The sequence below is a fragment of the Atheta coriaria genome, unplaced genomic scaffold (genome assembly GCF_025399875.1).
Source record: "Atheta coriaria isolate IRGN ID8LTWV9N9 unplaced genomic scaffold, Caltech_Dcor_3.1 hic_scaffold_5_pilon, whole genome shotgun sequence".
NCBI lineage: Eukaryota > Metazoa > Arthropoda > Insecta > Coleoptera > Staphylinidae > Dalotia > Dalotia coriaria.
The window spans coordinates 1,635,194-1,648,841 of NW_027045447.1; the positions used below are offsets into that span (position 1 = coordinate 1,635,194).

General features: G+C 35.7%; 1 protein-coding gene and 4 long non-coding RNA genes across 21 annotated transcripts; 1 reads left to right on the forward strand and 4 right to left on the reverse strand.

The window, feature by feature from the left end:
- The first annotated feature begins 862 nt into the window (after window positions 1-862).
- On the forward strand, window positions 863-1,692 carry RpL31 (ribosomal protein L31). Of its 2 annotated transcripts, none has more exons than XM_065303129.1 (2): window positions 863-1,009; window positions 1,273-1,692. In XM_065303129.1, exon 2 carries the CDS (start codon window positions 1,291-1,293, stop codon window positions 1,663-1,665), a length of 375 nt encoding a protein of 124 aa, XP_065159201.1. In that variant the 5' UTR covers window positions 863-1,009; window positions 1,273-1,290; the 3' UTR covers window positions 1,666-1,692. The 2 variants fall into 2 exon arrangements, with proteins under 2 accessions (XP_065159201.1, XP_065159202.1); XM_065303130.1 differs by having other exon boundaries at window positions 952-1,048.
- A 5,953-nt stretch (window positions 1,693-7,645) lies between these two features.
- LOC135792322 (uncharacterized) lies at window positions 7,646-8,200 on the reverse strand. The gene is made up of 2 exons (XR_010548264.1): window positions 7,763-8,200; window positions 7,646-7,709 (listed from the first exon to the last, which is right to left on the reverse strand). It is a non-coding gene; the product is annotated as an uncharacterized lncRNA (long non-coding RNA).
- A 42-nt stretch (window positions 8,201-8,242) lies between these two features.
- On the reverse strand, window positions 8,243-10,807 carry LOC135792497 (uncharacterized). Of its 16 annotated transcripts, none has more exons than XR_010548351.1 (13): window positions 10,760-10,807; window positions 10,596-10,647; window positions 10,431-10,482; window positions 10,266-10,317; window positions 10,101-10,152; window positions 9,936-9,987; window positions 9,771-9,822; window positions 9,606-9,657; window positions 9,441-9,492; window positions 9,276-9,327; window positions 9,112-9,163; window positions 8,947-8,998; window positions 8,243-8,306 (listed from the first exon to the last, which is right to left on the reverse strand). It is a non-coding gene; the product is annotated as an uncharacterized lncRNA (long non-coding RNA). The 16 variants fall into 16 exon arrangements; XR_010548350.1 differs by lacking the exon at window positions 8,243-8,306 and adding an exon at window positions 8,544-8,833; XR_010548336.1 differs by lacking the exon at window positions 8,243-8,306 and having other exon boundaries at window positions 8,850-8,998.
- Window positions 10,808-10,922: 115 nt separating this feature from the next.
- LOC135792306 (uncharacterized) lies at window positions 10,923-11,775 on the reverse strand. Its single transcript, XR_010548255.1, has 4 exons — window positions 11,749-11,775; window positions 11,255-11,306; window positions 11,090-11,141; window positions 10,923-10,976 (listed from the first exon to the last, which is right to left on the reverse strand). It is a non-coding gene; the product is annotated as an uncharacterized lncRNA (long non-coding RNA).
- A 300-nt stretch (window positions 11,776-12,075) lies between these two features.
- On the reverse strand, window positions 12,076-13,161 carry LOC135792305 (uncharacterized). Its single transcript, XR_010548254.1, has 4 exons — window positions 12,919-13,161; window positions 12,408-12,459; window positions 12,243-12,294; window positions 12,076-12,129 (listed from the first exon to the last, which is right to left on the reverse strand). It is a non-coding gene; the product is annotated as an uncharacterized lncRNA (long non-coding RNA).
- Between the last annotated feature and the right edge of the window lie 487 nt (window positions 13,162-13,648).

Here is a 13,648-nt window from a genome sequence, read left to right on the forward strand (position 1 = left end):
TTTGGAATAAGATTTTTATGCAAATAGATTTTGGATAGATTGAAATAAAGGCAGTGTGTGCATTTTCACGCAACATTTGGTACGCCGCAGACGCATCACGTCGCCAGCAGGAAACTGGTATAAACAAGCCGAAAATTCTATTGCATTCTATCGCGGCGTGCACGCCGCAGCCTGGCGGTGCCTATAATGGCGGATTGGATGGCATTGGCGCGCTCGCCTAGGGTTAGGAGGCCATTGCACCGCCGAATGCAATGCGTCGCGCGGCGAGTGAGCAGAGTGAGCCCACCGAAAGCGCCGAAAAAAACGCGGCCCGCGACTTCCACGCACGGTGCGTGCACGTCCCTGTGATTGTGTGCGCGTTCGCGTTGAAGGACAAGGGCCCAAATTCAATGACCTAACTCTAGAGGTTCTTTGGAGGTCACGCACATTTATTGCGTAAGGCGATGCCGGCGCGAGGAGATGTTCGGGGGTTGTGCGGGGACGCATCGCGCGCCGCGTCGCTGCTTGTGTTTGGCTTCTTTGCGCGACGCGACTCGCACTCGCCCAGACATTTAACAAACATTTACGCACTGATAGATAAGTTATTTCGTTATTTGGCTGTTGGGGAACTCGTTGCGTCTTGTAGTGTACGGTGACAAACTTTGTTTTTATAGTTAAGTTAGTTTTACGTGCATATTTGATGATATAATCAAACAAATATTAACTATTGCATTAATTCTTTTTTTAAATTAACAAATTTTTAGCCTATTAATATAAAATATCATCCTCATTCAGTTTATATGCGAATGTGAAGATGTTTTGATAGATACATCCTAATATTGCGATAATTGTATGGAAATAGTTCCGAATTTTAACACAGAGGGCGCGTATAAGCAGCAAACTTTTAAATTTTTTGAACCAGTACTACTAGCGCCCTCGATGTGATAGTACTTGAAGTTAAAGCCGAGTGTTCACGTGGGTTCCCGAAGTGGGAACCTCTCTTTCTCTTGTCAATCTGTGTGTGCAGAAGGTATGTAGGAAAATAATTTTGTAAAATCTTCAATCATCCGTAAGTTTATACATAAATCAAGCCCATTTCTTTGTTTTATGGATAATTTGGCGTCTTCCGCAACTATTTCGTACGTTATTTTCATTCATACAACCGTAATATTCAAGAAAATGGTTTGTTATTGTCGCGGTAGGAGGTTATGTCTTCTGTGATAGCCAACTCTCTTTAAAATCTTTCTATGTTTGATCATGTTCGTATTTACTAATGTTATTTTTTTGTTTTAGACAATTATATTATAAATAATGGCCAAGCAAAAGGGTGAAAAGAAAGGCACATCAGCCATCAATGAAGTAGTCACACGCGAATACACCGTCAATCTGCACAAGCGATTGCATGGCGTTGGCTTCAAGAAGCGCGCACCGCGTGCCATCAAGGAGATCCGCAAATTCGCGGTGAAGCAAATGGGCACACCTGATGTGCGTATTGACACCCGCCTCAACAAGCAACTGTGGTCCAAGGGTATCCGTAATGTTCCATTCCGCATCCGCGTGCGATTGTCGCGCAGGAGGAACGATGATGAGGACTCCGTCAACAAGCTATTCACTCTGGTAACATATATACCAGTTGCTGGATTCAAGGGCTTACAAACTGAGAATGTTGATGTTACACAGGAGTAAGGATTCAATAAATAAGAACTTTATTTATATCTGCAGTTTTATTGGATGGTCACACAAGCAACTATCATGGGATATTGTTTGGGTAACACTTTCCTTTCTTAATATTTTGCCTCTTATTGTGGGTTCACTGGTTTTGTAATTTTTAGACTTCGAATATTCGTTTTTCGACTAATATCTGTGAACGATTGATTCGTTGTTTACGTGGATCTGTGGTTGTCATCTAATTATATTTATATTTGTGTTTAATGTTTTGTATCTTCAATTTCTTGGTGAATTTTTATTAGGTGGTGAAGTTTTGCCTGAAAATATTGGTTGTTTTAGTTCAATTCTTTATTTTTCAGAGATTAACGTAACAGAAAGTTGTAGTATTGAATTTTTAATAATATCTTCTTAAATCGTTTCTCGGTTCGTGATCATCGTCAAGTTCAAGTCTGAATGCAGAAATCTGCTATGTATAAATTACCCACAACTAGATGGCGCTAGTGATAGGAACTTTTTGAATTTGAGTTATTTCTGTGTATTAAAAATATATTTATTTATTAAAATTCCACGTGATTTTTGGATTTACAGTTTTTGTTTTTAGAGTTTTACATGTTTCGCCCTGAGGGCATCTGTGTATTATGGGGTGTTCTGCGTGTTAAGTGTTTATGTATTGTGTGTTATCGTGCTTATCGAACTTATGATATAGAATTAAATTATCTATCAGAATCCGATTAAGAATTTAATAAAAATTAATAGTTCCATGCATAGTACGAGTATAATTCTTTTCATGTTCTGCACTACCACACTGAAAGTATCAGTGTTTACAAACAAACAAGTTTCTTTATCTCCTGCAGTTTTGTGCGGTCGCCACGCGGTTGGCGTGCGCACCACATTTTCGTTACAATATTTTGAGTTCCCTAATTTTGTGTCGCGTTATTACGTACTGTTTCTAAATGCTCTTTCGATTGTGCGCGAGTGATGTGCGGCGTTCGTTAAGCGCGGATTGTACACACGCAGAGGTAAAGCGTGAGTGATGTTCCGTCGGCCGACCTTCATATTTATTTCGTATTTTCTTTGGATAACGCGCAAAAATTTATTTTGCATCAAGGTATGTTCTCGCATTTCTTCAGCCATATGAAAATTAAATCCATTATTGACTTAACTTGTTTTTACTTCAACCGCGTGGTCTTTAATCACACAAATAATTTTTGTTTTTTTCTCTGTTTCAATACCTACCATTGATTGGCAATACGTATTTGATACATTGTTTCGTTTTTTTTAATGTACAAATTGAAAATATTAAAATTGTCGTGTGCCGTCGGTTGTGTTCTTAATTCTTTGGCGGCATTTTCCGGCAAAACCCACTACCCACCACTATTAGCTTCAATTTTTAATTCCGAAAATAAGAAAGAGAAATCTTTTGCTTTTTTTATGATGAAATCATCTTTTCAGCAAGTGCAGCTTCTGAAATAATTGGAATTAAATTCTATTTTCAGATTTTGAAAGATAATTTAATTCTTAATTGATTATTTAAGTAATTATTAGTCTATCATTGACGGCAATTTTAATTAAAAAAAAAAATGGATTTTTACATGCCAATATGGCTTTAATCTACAATTGTGTTACATGTTTCGATTTAGAATTTAATATACTCTCAAAAATCAAAAATAGAATTCAAAAATTCTAATTAGTACCGAATCTGTATTTGTTAAATAAAACATTTTGTCATAAAAAAGGCAAACGATTTCTTTATGTTGAATGCAGTTTTGACTAAAATTAGCTAATAGGCCCTAAACGGTTAATATTAGGAAAAAAAATAACCAAAAATATTCGATGTAGAATTAAAAGAACTGTTTAAGTATTTATTATCCTAACGTTGAACGATTAGGACCTATTTGTAATTTTAATTAAAAAAAAAAATAGGTGTTTACACGCCAATAGGGCTTTAATCTATAATTTTGTTACTGGTGTCCGATTCATAATTTAATCGAAATTAAAAGTTCCATGCACTGTACGAGTACAATTCTTTTCATGTTCTGCATTACCACACTGAATGTATCAGTGTTTACAAACAAACAAGTTTTCTTATCTCGTGCAATTTTTGAGCGGTCGACATGCGGTTTGCCTCGCGGTTGGCTTGCCTACCACGTCAGTCTCATATTTGTCGTCGGGTGATCTGCACGCACATTTCCTTCACAATAATTTGAGTTCCTTAATTTCTTCGCGTCATTACGTAATATTTCTAAATGCTCCTTCTATTGTGCGCGAGTGATGTGCGGCGTTCGTTAAATGCGAATTGTTTATACGCAGAGGTATAACGTGAGTGATGTTCCGTCGGCCGTGAGATACTCTCTTTGTATGATGCGTGTATTTCATCATTTCTACAATGTGCATAATTAAGGTCCTTACAATTTATTGGATAGGCCAAAAACGCAAAAATTAATTTTGCATCAAGGTATGTTCTCGCATTTCGTAAGCCATTTAAAAATCAAATCCACTATTGCCTTTACTTGTTTTTACCTTAACTGCGTGGTCTTTAAGCCTACAAATAATTTTTGCCTGTTTCAATACTGTTGATTTGCATTACGTATTTGATACCATGTTTTTTTTGTTTAATGTACAAATTAAAAAGATTAACATAGTCCCATGCCGCCGGCTACGTTCTTGATCCTCTAGCGGCTTTTCGGGCTGGTCGCTGGTTGTTTTACATGAAATTTTACAGTGAAATATTTGTATTTTTTTGCGTTTGCACGCGAGCTTGGCGGCTCACTACCTTCAGCGCGCCGTCTAGAGATGCGGAATTAAATTCTCCGTCGGGCTGTATTTGTTTGTTGTTGGAATTCGATCTGCAACTCGCGAAAATTTGCATTAAAAGGTGATTTTTTCAATCTTTATCGTAAAATGTTTGTATTTTTTCGGATTTGCACGCTTAATAACTTATGCGCGCATCTAGAGATGCAGAATTAAATTCTCCGTCGAGTGGTATTTGGTTGTTGCTGGAATTCGACCGGCAACTAGCAAAAATTTGCATTCCATGGGGTTTTTTCACCCTTTATCGGGAAATATTTGTATTTTATCGCGTTTGTACGTTATCTTGGCGTCACAATAACTTCAGCGCGGCGCCTAGAGATGCCGAATTAAATTCTCTGTCGGGTTGTATTTAATTGTTGCAGGAATTCAACCTGCAACGCGCAAAAGTTTGCATATCAGTGTAATTTTTCAACCCTTTTTCGTGAAATATTTATATAGCGCGACGTCTAGAGATAAAGAATTAAGTTCTCCGTCGGGTGGTATTTGTTTGTTGCAGGAAATCGACCTGTAACTCGCGAAAATTTGCATTAAAAGATGATTTTTTCACCTTTTATCGTGAAATATTTGTATTTTTTTGCGTTTGCACGTGATCTTGGCGGCTCAATAACTTCAATAACTTTCATAATCTTCAATCCGTTTGCCTTCATTAAAAAGATATTTGTTACCGACTATACTTAAAAAAATGACGCAACACATAAGCTATACAGTAAACTACGAAGACAATAAATTATTTATTTGGAATGGAAAATTAAATTCCTGTTTTTTCTCAATCTTATTTCATCCCAAAGCCAATAAATATTGAAAATAAAAGTAGATTTCGTGTATGTCGGTTATTTGAACATTGTGAAATTTTTGTTTGGTTTCTTCAACTGCGAGTTTATCAGTACGTTTGTGTATAAACAACTTGTTTTGTTCGGCTGACGCGTATTATCGCTACGTACCAGCCTTGTACCTGGCTAAACGAAGCGCACACGGCAGTCGTTTCACCGCGTGTTCCACGAACGTGTCTCTCTAATCACCATGCGTTTTGAAGTTTTAATTGGATTAATCGTCGTGTACTTTTTCGACCATCAGCAAAATATTCGCAATAGTCATGTGTGCCTGTTTTGTTTAATGATTTGTGAGGTTTAGAGCCTCCTTAAATAAGAAATAAGTGTCCATTAATCTGTGCGTTTGTTTTCAGTTGATAGAATATATTCTAGGATATAAAATCCCCTCATCAATGCATAGGTAGGTGTGCAATTAAATGTTTTTACGGAAAGTTACGCCGGTTTTACTTAAATTGATAATTCTATTTGAGTGATATGCCGTCGGCCGCGGCTCATCCATATTTTCGCTGAACACGTGAATGTTTTTAATCGATTTGCACTCCTTAGCATCATTAAATTAAGAAGTTTCTTGTTGACCGCGCAAAATCTTGTACATTGAATAGTTTTTCGTTTTCATATTCTCCAACAAAAAATAGTTACGTTTATCCTCTCTAACAACTTTAATGCTACGCGCCGTCGCTTGCCGTCAGCTGATTTGCATGTTTTCCGTCGGACATTCTATCAATTTATGATGATGCTTCACCCGTCGGTTACTTTATGCAGTTGATGCATCAATTAATAAATATACATTCACTATATGTTAAAATGTAAGTGTTTGATTTTCGTACCATTTTTTTGCTGAATTTCCCGATGATTTTCGGGTAAAATCTTGCATTTTATATTAAAATATTGTTGTATATTTGTAAATTTCTCTCTTCATGTTGTGAATATTAACTCCTTTTTTAGTTTCTAAAGTTATCTTTTTGTAACACCATGTATATTAGTTTTCCTAACACTACGTACAAAATCACCGGTTTTTGTGAGTTTTGAGTGTTCTTTGTTTCAAATCGAAATTTTCTTTCTGAAACACCCTGTATATTCATTTTTCTTTGTGTCCGTGAAAATTTTGATTAACTTTTGTTTTTAGGATTTTCCTCATTGCCCTTTGAATTTTCTTTTTGTAACACCCTGTATATTAGTTTCCCTGATCGTCGAGTGAAAACGAGCGACGTTTATCGTGTTTAGAGTTTTTGTTTGCACTTTAAATTTTCCTTTTGTAACACCCTGTATATTTGTTTCCATTTTCAATCACGTAGAAAATTGTCAATTTGCTAATTCCTTTATCGGTAGAACGGTAGAACTTAGTAGGTACTTGCTTATAAGTGCGCGGCTAAGCAGGTCGTAAGTCCTGTTTCAATATGACTTGTAAAATCTAAACTTGTATTTTATTATTAATAAAGAAATGTTAAGAAATATTATGTCTTATGCTTTGAATGTCCCCCTTCTATCATTTCAGGTACAGGTGACTAAGAGAGTTCCCTCTCTCAGGGGATGATCCCCACTATAAAAATTGTTAAGGTAACCTGTATGATTTGTGTACTCCTTCCTTCATTTCAGAACTTGTAAGAATATTTTTAAGTGTCACCTCTCTTGACACGACTTAAAACTTAAAAATATTTGAACAAGACCTTATAAGGATTGTCCTTATAAGGAGTTCCCTCTCTCTGGGGATGATCCCCCACCTTAAAAATTGTTGATATGCCTGATAATTTCGGGGATGAAGCGCAGAGACATCGTAGCTGTAGGATGGGCCGGGAGCAATGGAGGCATCGAAGCAGTGGGCTGTCTTATAACGACACGTGCCAAAAAATTTAAAAATCTGATCCACTCCTGTCGCTCTTTCTTCTATCTCCTCCTCTTCTCTACTACTCTGTTCTCTTCCATCTATTCTTCTCTGCTATTCCTTCTTCTACTTCTCCTATTTCTCTGTTCTCCGTTTCTCGACTTACTTTCTTACTTCTCTTATTGCCTTCAGTTGTATTGCAACTTCTCTTATATTTCGTTGCAATTCATATATGCAACCCAAATTACATCTGCTATTTTTACATTTGAGAAAAATGCCTTTTATAACTGGGGATCGAACCATCGATCTAAGGTACAGCAGCATATGCTGCACACCTGAGAGCCACGCGGCTTTCTTATCAAACTATATTCGTTTCTTCTATTTATGTTTTCATATCTTATAGTAAAATAAAACAGCAACATACATATACTATACTGCACTATACTATGCTGTACTATGGTATACTCTTAGAGTTGAACGTGACTTAATGCTAATCCTGAAAACGACTAAGTAGGGACACATGTAAAAACGAATATGAAATTAAATTATCCTTTATTGACTGAATCATTTACAATTATTATAAAGCAATAATATGGTGCCTGTAAGATTTAAAAAGTTAAATAAAAGTAAAATTCTACTTGATGTTACTTACTGCTTTGTTCTTCTATCCATAAAGAACTAAATCGCACAAACACGTTTCCGCAAATTGTAAGTTGAATTGATGATACGCACTTCTTTACTATTCCATGCGGATACCACGAATGGAAAACTTGTACTCACAATAAACACATATCCACCGGCGGAACATATCCGACGGACGCCACGCACGCACCGCAAAGGATTACTCAAATCACTCGTTGTGAGCTACACTGAGCTGTTACTACTAAATTTCTCTGATGGTCAACCGATTCTAGCATTACTACAAAATTAACATATTAAGAAACGCGTAAAATCGTCACCATGTTTGATTAATGAATAAAACACGTGCGCACCACGAGGCAGCGCTCAACTGACTAAGCCGGAATAAGCAGGTAAGAGAATTGATAACCGATCCGCAGTTGGAGGGGCATTCGTATATCTGCGCACGACAAAAATGCTATTACAAATATATTGCAAGTTATAAAACAAAGTTTATACAATTTGAATACTTGTGAAAGAATGATTGTTTTACGATATCACGTTCGCCCGCTAGACACCTAAAACAACCAAAAATTAGGGCGTTCAAAGCACAAAAATCGAACTTTCGTTATTTTTCGTTTTTTTAAACATAAAACAAAAACTAAACAAAAATGAAGTAAGATTTCAAACTAAATCGATGAAAGCGCCATCTGGCCGTGGCGGAACAAAAACAAAATAGCTAGCTGACACGAGCGCCTGATAGTGGCACCATCTAGTTTTGGGACCACGAACTTGAAACGAATTAAGACGAAATCTGTAATGCGTCTGCTTATATTTAAAATAACTAATTTAATTTACTTTTCCTTGCATGAAACATGAAAATTATTTACAAGAATGAGAAACAATTTCAATTCCTACAATATCATAATAGGACCGTTGTCTAAAATCATCAAAAATTTGCATTTCGAAGTACACATATGAGATTTCCGCAGATATTCCGTGTGTTAATCACACAAATTATTTATGAAAATGATAAACAAATTCAATACTTACAATCTGATGAAAGAATCGTGGTCCTAGGACATTTCGTTCGCCTGCTATACACCTAAAACAAACAAAAATTAGCATGTCGAAGCACAAAAATGAGATTTCCGCAGATATTCCGTGTGTTAATCACACAAATTATTTATGAAAATGATAAACAAATTCATTACTCACATTCTGATGAAAGAATCGTTGTCCTAGGGCAATTTGTTCGCCTGCTAGACACCTAAAACAAACAAAAATTAGCATATCGAAGCACAAAAATGACATTTTTGCAGGTTTCCCGTGTGATAATCACACAAATTATTTATGAAAATGATAAACAAATTCATTACTCACATTCTGATGAAAGAATCGTTGTCCTAGGACAATTTGTTCGCCTGCTAGACACCTAAAACACACAAAAATTAGCATATCGAAGCATAAAACTGACATTTTGCAGGTTTCCCGTGTGATAATCACACAAATTATTTATGAAAATGATAAACAAATTCATTACTTACAATCTGATGAAAGAATCGTTGTCCTAGGGCAATTTGTTCGCCTGCTAGACACCTAAAACAAACAAAAATTAGCATATCGAAGGACAAAAATGACATTTTCGCAGGTTTCCCGTGTGCTAATCACACAAGTTATTTATGAAAATGATAAACAAATTCATTACTCACATTCTGATGAAAGAATCGTTGTCCTAGGGCAATTTGTTCGCCTGCTAGACACCTAAAACAAACAAAAATTAGCATATCGAAGCACAAAAATTACATTTTTGCAGGTTTCCCGTGTGATAATCACACAAATTATTTATGAAAATGATAAACAAATTCATTACTCACATTCTGATGAAAGAATCGTTGTCCTAGGGCAATTTGTTCGCCTGCTAGACACCTAAAACAAACAAAAATTAGCATATCGAAGCACAAAAATGACATTTTTGCAGGTTTCCCGTGTGATAATCACACAAATTATTTATGAAAATGATAAACAAATTCATTACTCACATTCTGATGAAAGAATCGTTGTCCTAGGACAATTTGTTCGCCTGCTAGACACCTAAAACAAACAAAAATTAGCATATCGAAGCACAAAAATGACATTTTCGCAGGTTTCCTGTGTGCTAATCACACAAATTATTTATGCAAATGATAAACAAATTGATTACTCACAATCTGATGAAAGAATCGTTGTCCTAGGACAATTTGTTCGCCTGCTAGACACCTAAAACAAACAAAAATTAGCATATCGAAGCACAAAAATGACATTTTCACAGGTTTCCCGTGTGATAATCACACAAATTATTTATGAAAATGATAAACAAATTGATTACTCACAATCTGATGAAAGAATCGTTGTCCTAGGACAATTTGTTCGCCTGCTAGACACCTAAAACAAACAAAAATTAGCATATCGAAGCATAAAAATGACATTTTCACAGGTTTCCCGTGTGATAATCACACAAATTATTTAAGAAAATGATAAACAAATTCATTACTTACAATCTGATGAAAGAATCGTTGTCCTAGGACAATTTTTTCGCCTGCTTGACACCTAAAACAAACAAAAATTAGCATATCGAAGCACAAAAATGACATTTTCACAGGTTTCCCGTGTGATAATCACACAAATTATTTATGAAAATGATAAACAAATTCATTACTTACAATCTGATGAAAGAATCGTTGTCCTAGGACAATTTGTTCGCCTGCTAGACACCTAAAACAAACAAAAATTAGCATATCGAAGCACAAAAACTACATTTTCCCAGGTTTCCCGTGTGCTAATCACATAAACTATTTATGAAAATAATAAACAAATTCATTACACACAATCTGATAAAAGAATCGTTGTCCTAGGGCAATTTGTTCGCCTGCTAGACACCTAAAACAAACAAAAATTAGCATATCGAAGCACAAAAATGACATTTTCACAGGTTTCCCGTGTGCTAATCACATAAACTATTTATGCAAAAGATAAAAAATTCATTACTTACAATCTGATGAAAGAATCGTTGTCCTAGGACAATTTGTTCGCCTGCTAGACACCTAAAACAACCAAAAATTAGCATATCGAAGCACAAAAATGACATTTTCACAGGTTTCCTGTGTGCTAATCACATATATTATTTATGAAAATGATAAACAATTTCAATACTTACAATCTGACGAAAGAATCGTGATTCTAGGACATTCCGTTCGCCCCCTAGACACCTAAAACAACCAAAAATTAGCATATCGAAGCACAAAAATGACATTTTCACAGGTTTCCTGTGTGCTAATCACACATATTATTTATGAAAATCATAAACAATTTCAATACTTACAATCTGTCGAAAGAATCGTTGTTCAAGGACATTCCGTTCGCCCGCTAGACACCTAAAACAACCAAAAATTAGCATATCGAAGCACAAAAATGACATTTTCACAGGTTTCCTGTGTGCTAATCACACATATTATTTATGAAAATGATAAACAATTTCAATACTTACAATCTGACGAAAGAATCGTGATTCTAGGACATTCCGTTCGCCCGCTAGACACCTAAAACAACCAAAAATTAGCATATCGAAGCACAAAAATGACATTTTCACAGGTTTCCTGTGTGCTAATCACACATATTATTTATGAAAATAATAAACAATTTCAATACTTACAATCTGACGAAGGAATCGTTGTTCAAGAACATTCCGTTCGCCCGCTAGACACCTAAAACAACCAAAATTAGCATATCGAAGCACAAAAATGACATTTTCACAGGTTTCCTGTGTGCTAATCACACATATTATTTATGAAAATAATAAACAATTTCAATACTTACAATCTGACGAAGGAATCGTTGTTCAAGAACATTCCGTTCGCCCGCTAGACACCTAAAACAACCAAAAATTAGCATATCGAAGCACAAAAATGACATTTTCACAGGTTTCCTGTGTGCTAATCACACATATTATTTATGAAAATAATAAACAATTTCAATACTTACAATCTGACGAAAGAATCGTTGTTCAAGGACATTCAGTTCGCCCGCTAGACACCTAAAACAACCAAAAATTAGCATATCGAAGCACAAAAATGACATTTTCACAGGTTTCCTGTGTGCTAATCACACATATTATTTATGAAAATAATAAACAATTTCAATACTTACAATCTGACGAAGGAATCGTTGTTCAAGAACATTCCGTTCGCCCCTAGACACCTAAAACAACCAAAAATTAGCATATCGAAGCACAAAAATGACATTTTCACAGGTTTCCTGTGTGCTAATCACACATATTATTTATGAAAATAATAAACAATTTCAATACTTACAATCTGACGAAGGAATCGTTGTTCAAGAACATTCCGTTCGCCCGCTAGACACCTAAAACAACCAAAAATTAGCATATCGAAGCACAAAAATGACATTTTCACAGGTTTCCTGTGTGCTAATCACACATATTATTTATGAAAATAATAAACAATTTCAATACTTACAATCTGACGAAGGAATCGTTGTTCAAGAACATTCCGTTCGCCCGCTAGACACCTAAAACAACCAAAAATTAGCATATCGAAGCACAAAAATGACATTTTCACAGGTTTCCTGTGTGCTAATCACACATATTATTTATGAAAATAATAAACAATTTCAATACTTACAATCTGACGAAAGAATCGTTGTTCAAGGACATTCAGTTCGCCCGCTAGACACCTAAAACAACCAAAAATTAACACATCAAAGCATAAAAATGACATTTTTGCAGGTTTCGCGTGTGCTAATTACACAAATTATCTATGAAAATGATAAACAAATTCAATATTTTCAATCTGATGAAACCTATATACCATGGCTGGCCAATCCCAGGCCCGCGGGCCACGAGGTGGCCCGCCAGGACATTTGAATTTGCCCGCCGCACAAACCAAAGTTGGAACTTTTGTATATGTATAATATTTTATGTATGAATGGCCATAGTCTATGGCCCGGTGCTGCCGCATTCTAAAAAAATTGGCCCTCCAGGAGAATCCATTGGCCCGCCTTGCTATATACCAATATTGAAACTGAGAAAAAAACAAAAATTATTTGTGTGGAGAGACCATGCGTTGAAGTAAAAATAAGTTAAGTCAATAATGGATTTGATTTTCATATGGCTGAAGAAATGCGAGAACATACCTTGATGCAAAATATATTTGTGCGCGTTTGGCATATCCAAAGAAAATACGAAATAAATATGAAGTACGCGTATGATACAAAAAGAGTATCCGACGGCCGACAGAACATCACTCACGCTTTACCTCTGCGTGTGTATATTCCGCGCTTAACGAACGCCGCACATCACTTAGAAACAGTACGTAATAACGCGACACAAAATTAGGGAACTCAAAATATTGTAACGAAAATGTGCGTCCAGATCACCTGACGACACAAATGAGACTAACGTGGTACGCACACCAACCGCGTGGCGACTGCACAAAACTGCAGGAGATATAGAAACTTGTTTGTTTGTAAACACTGATACTTTCAGTATGGAAGTGCAGAACATGAAAAGAATTGTACTCGTACTATGCATGGAACTATTAATTTTTGTCCTTTTTATAACAAAATCTTTTCGTTAAATTTATGCATTTTTCGTCGTTTTTAAGATGGGTGCCATCTTGTAGAGAATTCTTTAAGGAGCAAGAATATGAAGTCCTTTTTTGTAGTCCTTTTAGTTCTCGAGATAATTGCGTTTTAATTTCGCCGCTGTCAAGGAAAAAATTATAGATAAAAGTCCGACCCTGTTGTTCGACCGAAAATATTTTACGAAAGTAAGTTCGACCCTGTTCTTCGACCAAAAATATTTTAACAAATTAGTTTGACCCTGTTGTTCAGCCAAAAATATTTTTAGGAAAATAAGTTCGAC